We start from the raw sequence: 14,495 nt of genomic DNA on the forward strand, positions 1-14,495 counted from the left end.
GTACTACTGACTCTTAACGACAAAATAAACAATTAACACATCTCCTTAATTTACTTAGACAAATTACTTTTTGTGTCCGTTCCAATTTTTTCACCATTTATTCCAGTAGCAGTTTATAGTAAATTAGAACTTCACTCTAATGGCACGTTCATTAGGCCGTTAATTCCATCTCATCATTCCCGCACTAATCTCTGATATTTTGCTCAGAAGAAAAAACTTTCGTTAAAAAGTTTACTTTTGCATCTCAAATACATTTACTTGCATTTCTCCTGTGGAACTTTCTTTGGGCGGGGCCCGACTGATTTTCACCTTGATAATTGTAACAGGAGCAGTGAGAGGTTTTCACTCAGTTTTGTATGCAACGTAGTTTGTATCAAAAACTGATATTTGTTAGTAAATTGGGAGCTTATTCATTGATTCAAATATTTGCTGTTACATTTGTGACATTGTATATTAATCCAATTATGGTACAAATAGTTCAAACATTATTTATTATTCAATTGTCAATTCATTGAGATAAATCAACTGTTTGTTAGTTGAAAAAATCATCCTAGTTGTTTACAAAACCATAAAATTATAAACACCAATTAAGATCACGTAGCAATTATTAAAAACACGTTAAAGGAAACTCAAGACCTGAAAAAATTGTACCAGTTAAGCTTTTTTCTCCGAATTTGCTCATTCCATTGCTCATTATTAAAACCGGTGAATAAAATGTAAAATGTTTTATTTGCACGATGCTTTTATGAAAAGCATCATACGACAAATACAATAAATTAATAAAGTTATTAAATAGCATTGTTTTTAAGGTATGGTGTGATATCCTGCAGGCAAGGCTGTCAAAGGCTCAACTCCGGACCGGCTCCAGTGCGACGAGATCTGCGGTACTACCTCGTAGGTGAACTTGGAAGTGTTGTGGCCTTCCAAAAGGGACTTCAGGCCGGTGGCGCCGGAAAGGGCCAACGCCACAAGTCCAGCTCCCAAACCCTTGAACGCCACCAATGCGATAACCGACAGGACTATTGGCAGGATAATGGCGGCTTTCAGTTTCAGGAGCAGGAGCATTGGAAGGACGATTTTCTTCAGTTTACTGCTTCTCGACTCTGAAAATAAACAATTTTAATCAATAAACTTAAAATTTTAAGTTTAATTTCAGTATTCACACATGTGCTAGTGTTATCTGGGTTGCCTACGACAAAACACTTAAATAATAAAAAGTCTCCATAGCTTATAAGTAATCCTGTATCAGATATTTAATTATGCACAACATTTACTTTCTTCACAACGAACAAATTTGATACATTTAAGTGCCAAAAGTGGAACGTGCCAATTCATTATAATATTCTAATCAAGGAAAAAAAACCCGTTAGTCAAACAGTATGAAATATCTTCAATGGAAATTAATTATTAAATGCAGTGCACTTTTTACAATTTGCCATCTGATGTTCTAGTGATCTTATTAACCAGTTGCCGGTGTTGTTGCCGTTGAGGAAAATGATTTAGGATGTACGGGTAAATGAGATTATGCGCGGATAATGTTTAAAATTGTTCGGAAACAGGATTCTCCATTTGGCACATTGTGTTCTAGTGATCTTGTTACAGGATACATTTTAACATTATCCTGTTTTAATTAATAATGTTTTTGTATTAGATTGTTGTGAAAGTGTCTTAATTAAAGACTTGACTTGAAATATTAATAAATTGGCAAGATTAAAATGAAAATTATGTATATAATAAATAAATCACTGAATAGTATTAATTCATTGAATAAATCCTAAAAAAATAAATAAATAAAATAAACATTAACATTATATGAATTTTTAAAGTAAAATAAAATTACAGAAGTTTTTAAATATTTCTTTTATTTAATAGATAAATAATATATATATTTTACCAAATTATATTATTTTATAATAATCTTTAATTTGAATAACAAATTATAAATATCTAAATTTTTAATATAATATATAAACTATAGAAGAAATATATAAATTAATAAATATATTTTTAATTTAAGCAGTAAATTATATTATTTTATAATAATTTTATTATATATTTATTCTGTAATATAACTGTTTAATAACTTAAAATACTTTTAAATTTTCTAATTTTAATAAAAAATTTTAAATATTTAATTTTTTATATAATATATTTAACTATATATATATAACAGGTAAATTAACATTAACATATATTATTTCGTAATAATTTTTAAACATTATAATTATATATTATAATTATATATTTTATTCTATTAAGCAATTAAAATTTAATAACTTAAACAATATTTTAAAGCAACTTTAAGTCTTCTAATTTTAATAAATGTTTATAAATATATAAATTTTATATAATATTTTTAACTATAGATATAACATGTAAATTAATAAATATATTTATTTTAGTTTAAGGGGTAAAGATAAGTCTTAAAAATATTTTACTAAATTATATTATTTTATAATAATTTTTAAACATTTGTATAATTATATGTTTTATTCTATTAAGCAATTAAAATTTAATAACTTAAACAATATTTTAAAGCAATGTTAAGTTTTATAATTTTAATAAATAATTATAAATATATAAATTTTATATAATATTTTTAACTATAAATATAACATGTAAATTAATAAATATTTTTTTAATTTAAGAGGTAAAGATAAGCCTTAATAATATTTTACTAAATTATATTTTTTAAACATTTGTATAATTATACACTTTATTCTATTAAGCAATTAAAATTTAATAACATAAACAATATTTTAAAGCAATTTTAACTTCTCTAATTTTAATAAAAAATTATAAATATATATTTTTTTAATATAATAATATTAATATATTTAATTATAGATATAACATGTAAATTAATTTAAGGAGTAAATATTTTTATAATTATATGTTTTACTTTGTTATATAATTAAATTTTAATAACTTAAATAATGAATAAAAAATTAAAAATATATAAATTTTTGGGATAACATAATGTAATAAATTAACATAACATAATTAAATAAATTATATTATTGTGATCATTATTAAGTTTTAATAACTCAAAAAAACTTTTTAATTCAATTATAAGTTTTTTTAATTTGAATAAAAATTTATGAATATATAATTTTTTTATAGAATAAATATATATATATATTTTATTTTGTTAGATAATTAAATTTTAGTAACTTAAAACACATTTTAAATCAATTTTAAGTTTTTAAATTTGAATAAAAATTATAAATATTTTATTCTGATTATTATTAAGTTTTAATTACTTAAAAAAACTTTGTAAATCATTTTTAAGTTATTTAATAATATATAAACAATAGATGCAATATATAAATTATATTTTTTTTTTAATTTAAGGGGTATAGGTAATATTTTATTCAATTTGAAAAATTTTTATAATTATATATGTGACTCTGTTATGTAATTATTTTTTTAATAATTTTTCAGAATTAAAAATAAATATTTGAGTATAAATACTTTCATATAAAATTTATTATTAAAATAAAAAGTTAAGAATATAATAATTAATTAGGTTATAAAATATATTTCTTTATATTTAAATATTAATATTTGAAAAAATTTAATTTTTTTGTATTTAATTTCAATTTAAAATAATTATTAATAAATAAATTTAATAGAATAATTTTCTGTAAATATTTTAACATATAATTATGTTATAGAATTACTTTGTTCCACAAATAAAATACAAAATAGATTTAAATAAACAAATAAACGTGAGTGATTCCGGTCGGTCTCGACTAAACTATTTATATGCAAGAGGAGAGATCGCATCGTCTGGTGGGGCCCGTTCACCCGGGGGGACCCGCCCAGAGTCCGGTGGAAGTGTCCGCCGGTGGAAAGTGGCCGTGAATGGGGGTCAGGGACATCCGGAAACGGCCCCACTGGGTCAGTAAGTTAATTTCGTAAGTGTCGTAAGAGACGCTGGTTTGTTATTGCGTATATGGAATTTATCGTTATTGTATTTCTATTTAAATTATGTGGATTAATTATTGTTTTGGTTCATTTGGATAATTAATATATTTATTGTAACGGTGAAAGTACATAAATATAATTTATATACATATTTTTATAATTATTCAATATTACTTCAATTCAATTTTATCAATTTAATTTTATAATTAAATTTAAAAAATAAAAAAAAATATAATTAATTAAAAAAAAATAAATATTTTAGATATAATTTTATTTTTAAATAAACAATTAAAAAATACATTATTATCCACAAATTTTATATGAAGTAGTTTTATTTTTTAATTAAAAATGTATTTTATTTTATATACTTCAAAATTTATACATGATCAGACATTTTCACTAAGAAAAATAACGTTTATTATAATATTCAGACCATAACCAATTATACAGTTATTAAATATTTGAAGCATGAATTTGGCGTTATCAAAAGTACAAATTATAATTTAACAAGCGAAACATTTAAATACATAACTAACACCTAATGTGTAATTTTAAAGCCGAATTATGTGAAAATGTAAATGATGGAAAATGTCGGACAGTGGACATCTAAACATTCCACGTAGTTACGATCTGGGTCATTAGAATAAATTAAGTATAAATAAAAGAAATAATATAGATAGTGGACAGACACGGCCTCAAATCAATGAACTGATTAAATACATTTCTCTAAATGTATAAATAAGCGTCAGGAAGGCGTTTCCTTCGAAGTACCTCTTAGAGGTGCACACATTTACCATTTTGGAATCTTGTTTTATTTTATGTAATTGAAATAATCAAATTTATAATTAATAATTAAGTAAATAATCAAAATAAATTATCTAAAATATAATATATAATAATAATATTAAAATAAATTTATTTAAACATTTAATAATTGACGATATTATTTTAGTACAGTTTAATTTATTAATTGATTTAATTAGTTTCAAAAATTAGTCGGTTTTTATGTTTAGAATTTACAAAATTAAATATTAATTAAAAATAATTAAGAGAAGTAAGTGATAAATTTTCTACCAAAAAAATTATATTTTTTATTTTTAAAAATATTTTTATTAATATTTTAATAAAAAAATGTACATAAAAATAATAAAAATATAGACAAAAAAAATATAAAAAAATATTATAATGTTAATTAATTTTGTATTAAAAGAATTTACAATAAATTAGATAATTTTTGTACTCCATTTAATATTTTTAAAAATTTATTTTCCCCATAAAATATTTGTACTGTATAATTATTATTATTTTTTATATTATATAAGACATAAAGGGATTGAAATTAAAAAAATAATTACAATATATTTGATAAAAATTATTAATATTTTTAATTAATTTGGCATTAAACTTTTTTTCAATTCCAAGACCTCCCAAAATTAATTTACTTTAGAAAATATTATTAATTATTAATAAATTTTTTACCAATTTAATAGGCATATTAAAATTAAAAATAATAACATTCCTGAAACATTTATAATAATTATTGTTTTATTCTTAATTAGTCTGTTTTTAAGTGTAGTAATTACAAAATTAAAAGAAATTATTAAGAGAAATAAGTGATAAATTGTCTACTAAAAATATTATATCTTTAATTTTTGAAAACACCAACATATTTTTATTACTAATTTAATAAAAAAAATGTACATAAGAAAAATAATAGAAATATAAACAAAAATATATATTATATAGTATTATTATATTAATTAATTTTGTACTAAAAGAATTTACAATAAATTAGATAATTTTTGTACTCCATTTATTATTTTTAAAAATTTATTTTCCTCATAAAATATTTGTACTATATAATTATTATTATTTTTAAATTTATATAGGACTTAAAGGGATTGAAATTAAAAAAATAATTACAATAAATTTGATAAAAATGATTAATATTTTTAATTAATTTGGTATTAAACTATTTTTCAATTCCAGAACCCCCCAAAATTAATTTACTTTAGAAAATATTATTAAAATTAAAAATAATAACAATTCATTGCTTCTTTTCCTAAAACATTTATAATAATTATTATTTTATTCTTAATTTAAAAATAAAAATATAGACAAAAGTTAAAAGAATTAAAATTCATTCAATTCATCATGTTTTTAAATAATTTGATAATAAACAATATACAATAAACTATTTGTCAGTTTCATGTTCTCCTAAATTAATTTACTTCAGAAAATATTATTAATTATTAATATAATTAATTTTATTAATTAATTAATTAATTCTATCAATTTAATAGATACAATAAAATTTAAAAAATAATTAAATTAACTATAACATTTTTTACTAATATACTCTGTTTTAAATTTTTAGCTGAATTCATTTTTTTCCTAAAACATTTATAATAATTATTATTTTATTTTGAATTTAATGGGTAAAATATAGACAAAAATTAAAGAATTTAAAATTCATTTAATTCATCTCATGTTTTTAAATAATTTGACGTTCTCTTAAATTAATTTACTTCAGAAAATACTATTAATTAATTAATTAGGTTTTCTATCAATTTAATAGATCCAAAAAAAAAATAAAAAATAATTAAATTAAACAATTTATACTATAAAATTTTTTAATTACTTGAATTCATTTTTTTCCTAAAATATTTATAATAATTAATATTAAACAATATTTTTATTTATTTTGCCTAAAAGTACTTCCTTCATAAAGTATGTAGAATAATTAATATTTTTTCTAAATGTAATAGATAAAATATAAAATAGATATTAAAGTTAAAAAAAATATATTTTAAAATTTGCTAGTTCAAGAAAAAACTGAAATAAAATATTTTCAGTTAAATTAGAAGATAAGAATTAATAAAATATAATAAATAATTTCGAAAATTCATTATTATTATTAATATTTTTTTTTTTATTTTTAGTAGAAAACTGTAAAAAATATATAAATGTATTAGTTCCTAAGTTAATTTTTTTCCAACTTAATATTGAATATATTATTAGATTGTATTTAACATTGGTTTCCCTCTTAATCCTTATTACGTAGACAAATCATAATTGCAATATGTATACCTTCAATGAGGGCCCTTGCAGTGTCCGAGGGCAGCTTAAATTTGAGCTCGTGGTTGGCCAAATAGCGTATGCACCTGGTCACGAAGTCCTCGCCGCCCCTGGCCGCCTCGAACGTCTCCTCGTTCCTGGCCAGCGACACGTAATCACCGAGAAGCGGCACCGGACCATCCCCTAAACCGTCCACGTAGCCGATCATCTCGCTCTCCAGACAACTCAGATCGTCGCCGCATTTACGGTAAACGTCCTCACTCATCGCGCACGCCGCCAGGGCCACGATCAACAGGGCTTTTTTGTACATTTTTTTAAGGATTTTCGGTAATGAGGCACTTTGGAACACTAACGCATTGATTTTTTGCCAAAGTGTTTTTATACGGCCACCGAAATCGTGGGGGGTAAATGAAATGTAACACGGATAACTTCGGAATTCTATGTTAAATCGTGTATGGAAAAGTAAATTCGTACAATGTTTGGTAATTATCATTCAGATGTGGAAGTGTCGTTGATATCGTATTCAATCGTAGTCATAGACTTTTATGTTTCTAGTTTGGAATGTGGGATTTGTTGATTTTGCATCAGCGATTAGTTTTCAAATTAATTGTCTTATATGATTTGTATGCTAAATTGGAAAATGAAATCTGAATGTTTTCTTAATAAAAAGGATCAAATGATTGGAAGAAAAACGAAGAAATTAAGTAAATTTATACATTATTAAAATTAGAATAGTTACTAGAAACAAAATTCATTCATTTAAGGATCACTTTAAGGTTCTATGGAAGCTTTCGGATGGATTTTTACTTAAATCTTCCTCCATGGTACCCTCTTATATATATAGATATGGGAAGAACAAAATCATTTAGGAAGATTTGAAAAGGTCTTCCTAAAGAAGGATTGTAATAGCTACCCTCCGCCCCTGCCTTTGTGAGGTGGAACCACAGGATCAAGTTATAATGGAACCATCCTGAGGTGCCAATATTTCATGAGTAGACATTGGAGTTTACATATTTCCTGGTGAGGTATAGTTACTGTCGCCCTCTATACGATGTGAGTCCAATCATTAATGCAGTTAGCAGTAATATATACTATATTTTTTAGTAGTTCACTGTTTCTGTTATAGGTGACGCTTCACCGTATTTGACTCATTCAATTGGTAAACAAAAAACATAGTCTTTGTCTATGGTGCCTTAAGTTTGGTAATCAAAATGTTTTCAATTGTTCCGGATAAACTTTTAGAGGCTTCTTTGTGCTCAATTTGTGATAAATATCTTTCAGTATTACCAGTGACCCTATTGCCAGATGGTAAATCCAAATGTGGCCGTTGTGTTGTCGGAAATGTTGCCGTCCAAACAAAATATAACAAACTGGCCGAGGGGATGCTATTTAAGTGCGTGAATCGATATGAAGGTTGTCGGAAGCTGCTACTACCCAATCAAGTTGTTGGACACGAAGAGGTGTGCAAAGGTAACTTATACGAATGCCCCTTGTGTGCTGCTCAGCAGATGTCTGGTTATACGATGAAACGACATTTTGAAAAACACCACGCAAAATCCGTGATAAATAAGCCGGAATTCAAAGTCGACACTCAGCTTGACACGCACAAGACCCACATGTATTGTACCGACAGGCACATATTTTTCATACACGCATCAATGGATGTGGACAAGAAATTATTTTTGAAAGCCAATTGTTTGGGACCAAAGCAAGAATCAAAAAATATAAGGTGCAAGTTTCGTACGTCCAAAATCATTGAGGAAACTCCTTTGCGAGAATTTCAAGGTAACGAACAAGAACTACATTTGGAATATGAGAAAGCCCCGATAAATTGTGAATTAATTTTGAATTATGAGATGGACACCTCTTTGAATACGATACAAATAGAAAATGATTTGTCACAAAATAATATCAGATGGACTGACTATTATATTATACCTAAAATAAGAATTATTTCCGTAGATAAATATTTCTTTGCTAAACATGTGGAATGGGAATTGTCCACGTGTAAAACATTGTTGATTCATAAATATAATCCAAAATTAACTTTACGTTCCTTTTGCTCCAGCTGTGGTTTTTTATTAATAGGTGGTTGCTTCATTTGTAAATGTTCTGAAAAACATATATTATGTCTTAGATGTCATTTTAAACCAAACAAGTGTTGCCCCAATTTAAAAGAATATACAATTTTGGAAAAGAACATTGAAAACGTTTTCAACGAGTTGAAGTTTTTTTGCAAATGGAAATGCCAAAATGCCTTTTGTTGTGGAAAACTGAATGAGCATGAATTAAATTGCACACGCAGAGATTCAATTAATTGCCTCTTCTGCAGTGAGAGCCAAATTCCAAATGCTAATGCTTTAGAGACACATTTTTCCACACATAACAAGCTTCACATTCTTAAAGATAATATTATTCAATTAAATAATGAAATTGTTTCCAATTTGTTTGGAAGTGAAACAATTTACTTTTATATGGATGACCTATCAGAATATGTAATCTTACAATGTGAAGGTAATAATGGAAACGTAAATTGTACCTTAAAAACAAGTAACTTTACTAACTCGAATTTATATTTTTATCTGAAATTAGATGATAATGGTTTTATTCTGCGTGAAAAACATTTTAAATATACTTCAAATAATCGTTGGATAGTGTTATATATTTTTCGAGAAGTTTTTTAACAAATAAAATAATCTCTCCTAGTTTGTGTATTAATTTATAATATTTATGTTGTTGTAGTACAAATAAAGCTTTCATTATCCTTCGTTTACTTTTATTTTAGTCAGATAAGTAATTCTATTGTGTGGTATTAATTTAAAAGGATTGTCACCATCTAGTGAGTAATAAACGAATCTATTTATCATTGTCAAAGTGCTCTGTGAAACATTGTATTGGCCATCTGTTGACGCAACCTTCGACCTAACAATGCATTAACTCCATTCTAAATTGATAGAATAAATAAATAAATAAAATGAAACACATATTAACTAGTATATATTTAATATAAATAATAGACAAATAAATAAATTCAATAAATAACTAAACGAGTCGTTTTAAAGTTTCAAAGTTGATGGCCAGAATAGGCGAGATCATCAGCGTTCTTATCCTTGTCGGTTTCTGGAGTAATGTTAAGGGATCTAGCGTAGGGATACTGCGCAGAAGCACCCCATCCCACATTGTTGGTACCGTACGTTGTTCCGTAACCTCCGTACCCTCCGTATCCTCCAAAACCAGACACTCCGTTAAACCAACCGGGGAACACGTTCTAAAAATGATATTTTAAATATAATTCCGACCGTTTATCAAACACTCACCCTTCCCGTGAAGAAGTACTGCACGAACAGGATGATAGAAACGACGAAGGCCAGTTTGCCGATCATCAAAGCTTTGGAGGCCATCAGGGCCAAGCCGCCCAACATGATGGGCACCATGGTGATCATGGTGGCGCCCAATCCCAACATCCACGGTCCGACCATCTTCTTCATCTTGCCGCGGCCCTCCTCGATCGCCCTGGCCACGCTCTCTTTGTTCAGTTGGATTTTCAACACCTTGCCGGCCAAAAACCGGCTGGTACGGTTCACCAGCAGCTCCACCAGCTTGTTGGTCTTCTCCTGGGGGTTAGAGGGTAACGGTTCGTCCTTGATCTCCTTAGCCTGTCGGCTGCTGATCGAATTGTCGCTGCAATTGAAGTCGACGTGAATATTTTCTTCTCCACGTTGTTGAGTTGAGTTAATTTACCTGACGAGGGTGATGCCAGGTACCACGTTGATTACCGGTTCGGTGGTGGCCTTTTCGATCGACCTCAACATCCTGGATGCGGCGCAGTTCATCATTTCGGTCACGTCTTCGTTGGTCGTGCATTTCTCGAACATTTTGAAGAATGCGTGCGTTTCTTCTGGCTGTGGTTATTTATTAATTAGCGTTTATTGCTGGATGAGTCGCATCAATTTGGTTGTAAACTTATGTGACATGTTCACACGATAAATGAAAGCGACAAAAATATATATGAACAAGTAATTTGTTGTTTAACACATTTGTAATGTTGTCATTCGTGTTGTTTTGGCTTTTTATATGTGTTTACTTTCTACAATTAAACGTGGAACATTTCTTTTTATATTTTAATGTTTTGTTACATCTTTTATTAGAAATTGCTCAAATCATAATTAGTTAAAATTATGGTATTATAAAGGATTATAAATTGGGTCAAACTTTTCCAAGGTACTTTCAGTTTTTTGTTGGTACTGAATTTTGGAAATCTCGACTTAACTTAAAATATATAACTTCTTTGATAGGTATGTTAAATTGTTATTTTATTAGTATTCTTTAGTGAATATTTAATAATTTTATAAATTAACATTTCGTTGTTTGAATAGACTTTATCATAAATTAGTGAAACATTGAAATTCACTGCGCAAAATTTATAACTCTTTCGTTTTACATTATTTTGTTATTTGACTAATAACTTTTTGTTTTTTGAGTTAACCTATTCATAAAATAGCAAAATTAATTAAAGTAACAACTTAGAAATTACAATTTCTTAGATATGTATATTAAATTATTTTATTGGTAATATTTTGTAAATTCTTAATAATTCTATGATAACTTTTTGTTGTTTGAATAGACTTTACACCCATAAAATAGTCAAACATTTTAAATTCACTGTTCAAATTATATAACTTCTACGTTTTCTATTATTATTTTGATAGTTTTTAATAACCTTCTGTTTTTTTTTGAGTTAACTCTTCAAAAAGTAGTAAAATTAATTAAATTAACAACTTAAAAAATACAACTTACTTGATATGTATATTAAATTATTGTTTATTGGTAATTTTTTGTAATTTCCTAATAATTCTATTAATAACTTTTAAATTTACTGTCCAAATTACATAACTTTTTCGTTTTCCATTATTATTTTGTTATTTTATTGATAACCTTCTGTTTTTTTTTGTGAACTTTTCAAAAAATAGTAAAATTAATTAAATTAACAACTTAAAAAATACGACTTACTTGATATGTATATAAAACCATTGTTTTATTGGTATTTTTTTGTAAATTCTTAATAATTCTATTGATAACTCTTTGTTGTTTGAATAGACTATATCATCAAATAGTCAAACATTTTAAATTCACTGTCCAAATTATATAACTTCTTCGTTTTTCAATATTATTTTGTTATTTAATTGGTAGGTAACCTTCTGTTTTTTTGAGTTAATTTTTCAAAAAATAGTAAAATTAATTAAATTAAAAACTTAAAAAATACAACTTCTTTGATATATATATTAAATTAATGCTTTCTTAAAAATTTTATTGATAACTTTATGTTGTTTGAATAGACTTCGTCATAAAATAGTCTAAAATTTTAAATTCACTGCTCAAAATGTCCTTTTACATTATTATTTTGTTATTTTATTGATAACTTTTTGTTTTTTGAGTTAACCTTTACACAAAATATTAAAAATAATTAATTTAACATAATAAAACATACAACTTTTTTATTATATATATATTAAATTGTTGTTTTATTGGTAATATTTTGCAAATTATTCAGTGAAATGTATGTTTACAATAGGATGAAAAGTATTAAATTAAATATTATTAAATTTTTGAAATAAATTTTCGATATTATACTATATTGTTAATACTAACAATTATTTAAAAATATTTTACATTTGATGTTAAAAATTTGGACATTAAAATTATTAAATAAAAATTAAGAATAAATTTAATGAATCAGTTTCAAACTAGAATTTATTAATAATAAATATAAAATGTGGTTTAAATTTTTTGACGAAAACTTATTAATGAAAATTTCTTACCTTTATCTCATTTTCTTGATCAGAAATTGGAACCTGACGAAGAATGAATGTTAAATAAGTACAAGTAAAATAATAAAATATTAAAAATACGAGTTCAAGTTGGATGTTAACACAAAAAAAAATGGTTGTTAATGAAAACCAAGAGAAGAACAGTTCTTTGCACAACATCCAACATTGAACTGGTCCACGAACAACAGCACTAACTAACCCCTTGAGCAGCAACGAGAACCAAGGCGAAAACCAAAACCACGTGTTGCTTCATCTTCGATCACCGACCACAATCACGAAACTGATAACAAACCGAAAGACGAATTGTCATTTATAGAATTGTCACCCCCCTATTTTTTTGGCAATGCCAGTTTTTGGGTGAGACAATGGTCGGGGAGGTGCGTTTACACAACACATTAACATAAAAGCCCATCCTCTGTATGTATGACCTACTGAACAACAAGAGTAGATCCAGATTATTTACATGCGACCAGGAAAGTTGCAAGTGTCATTAAAACATTTAATTGTTGTACGTGGCTTTTCTGATATTACTTTTTCTTGCGTAGAACTTGTTTTCGGGTACGAGGAAAGTTACACTTCAAATCGACTTGTGTTTTTTGGTTGGTGCCTGATTTTTTTCACACCATTTGTCAAATATTAATGATGAGAGTTATTTTTGAAATTATTGTGCCCTAATTTTATTTAAAATTTTATCTTTTTATTATTGCTGTTCAAAGTTATAAACAATTTTTATTTAACTTTTCTTCTAGCCATCTCATCATTTAATTGGAAGATGTGAATTATAAGTCAGAGATTTGCTTTCAAGCTTCCAATAATTTTAATTTTAAAGTTATGATTTTTATTCTTTATTGTAGCTACAGTTTATTTTTAATTATATTTGTATTAAATCTAAACAGAAATTTTTGTTAATCTTTATATTACATTTTAATATAACGAATAAAACATTTTATAATCAGACATTTCAATATGTTTTCTATGTTATTATTTTGCTTTTCTTCCAGCCACATTTTATTTTATATTATTGTATTCAATATTTGTGTTTGGTCATTTAATTGGAAGATGTATCTTCAAAAAAACTCAATTATAATTTAAGTATTTACTTTCAGGTTTCCAATAATTTTAATTTTAAAATTAGATATTAAATGTTATGTTTTTTCTTCTCTATTGTTGCTGCAGTTTATTTTTTTATTATATTTGTGTTTAATTCAAAAAGTGTGTCTTAAATAAACTTTAAACAGAATTTTTTATTAATTTTAATATTACATTTTAATGTAACGAATAAAACATTTTATAATCAGACATTTCAATATGTTTTCTATGTTATTATTTTACTTTTCTTTTAGCCACATTTTATTTTATATTGTTATGTTCAATATCTGTATTTGATCATTTAATTGGAAGATGTATCTTCAAAAAAGGTCAATTATAATTTAGGGATTTACTTTCAGGTTTCCAATAATTTTAATTTTAAAATTAGATATTAAATGTTATGTTTTTTTTCTTCTCTATTGTTACTGCAGTTTATTTTTTTATTATATTTGTATTTAATTCAAAAAGTGTACCTTAAATAAACTTTAAACAGAATTTTTTATTAATTTTAATATTACATTTTAATGTAACGAATAAAACATTTTATAATCAGACATTTCAATATGTTTT

General features: G+C 25.4%; 2 protein-coding genes across 2 annotated transcripts; both read right to left on the reverse strand.

Annotated features, from left to right (window-relative positions):
* Positions 1–446: 446 nt before the first annotated feature.
* On the reverse strand, positions 447–7,327 carry LOC109598924 (uncharacterized). Its single transcript, XM_020014826.2, has 2 exons — positions 7,021–7,327; positions 447–1,103 (listed from the first exon to the last, which is right to left on the reverse strand). The coding sequence occupies exons 1-2, from the start codon at positions 7,316–7,318 to the stop codon at positions 805–807; spliced, it is 597 nt and encodes a 198-aa protein (XP_019870385.1). The 5' UTR covers positions 7,319–7,327; the 3' UTR covers positions 447–804.
* Positions 7,328–10,064: 2,737 nt separating this feature from the next.
* On the reverse strand, positions 10,065–13,403 carry LOC109598923 (uncharacterized). The gene is made up of 5 exons (XM_020014825.2): positions 13,036–13,403; positions 12,828–12,860; positions 10,750–10,910; positions 10,326–10,689; positions 10,065–10,276 (listed from the first exon to the last, which is right to left on the reverse strand). The coding sequence occupies exons 1-5, from the start codon at positions 13,087–13,089 to the stop codon at positions 10,073–10,075; spliced, it is 816 nt and encodes a 271-aa protein (XP_019870384.1). The 5' UTR covers positions 13,090–13,403; the 3' UTR covers positions 10,065–10,072.
* Between the last annotated feature and the right edge of the window lie 1,092 nt (positions 13,404–14,495).

This window comes from Aethina tumida, chromosome 5 (genome assembly GCF_024364675.1).
Source record: "Aethina tumida isolate Nest 87 chromosome 5, icAetTumi1.1, whole genome shotgun sequence".
In the NCBI taxonomy this organism is placed as follows: domain Eukaryota; kingdom Metazoa; phylum Arthropoda; class Insecta; order Coleoptera; family Nitidulidae; genus Aethina; species Aethina tumida.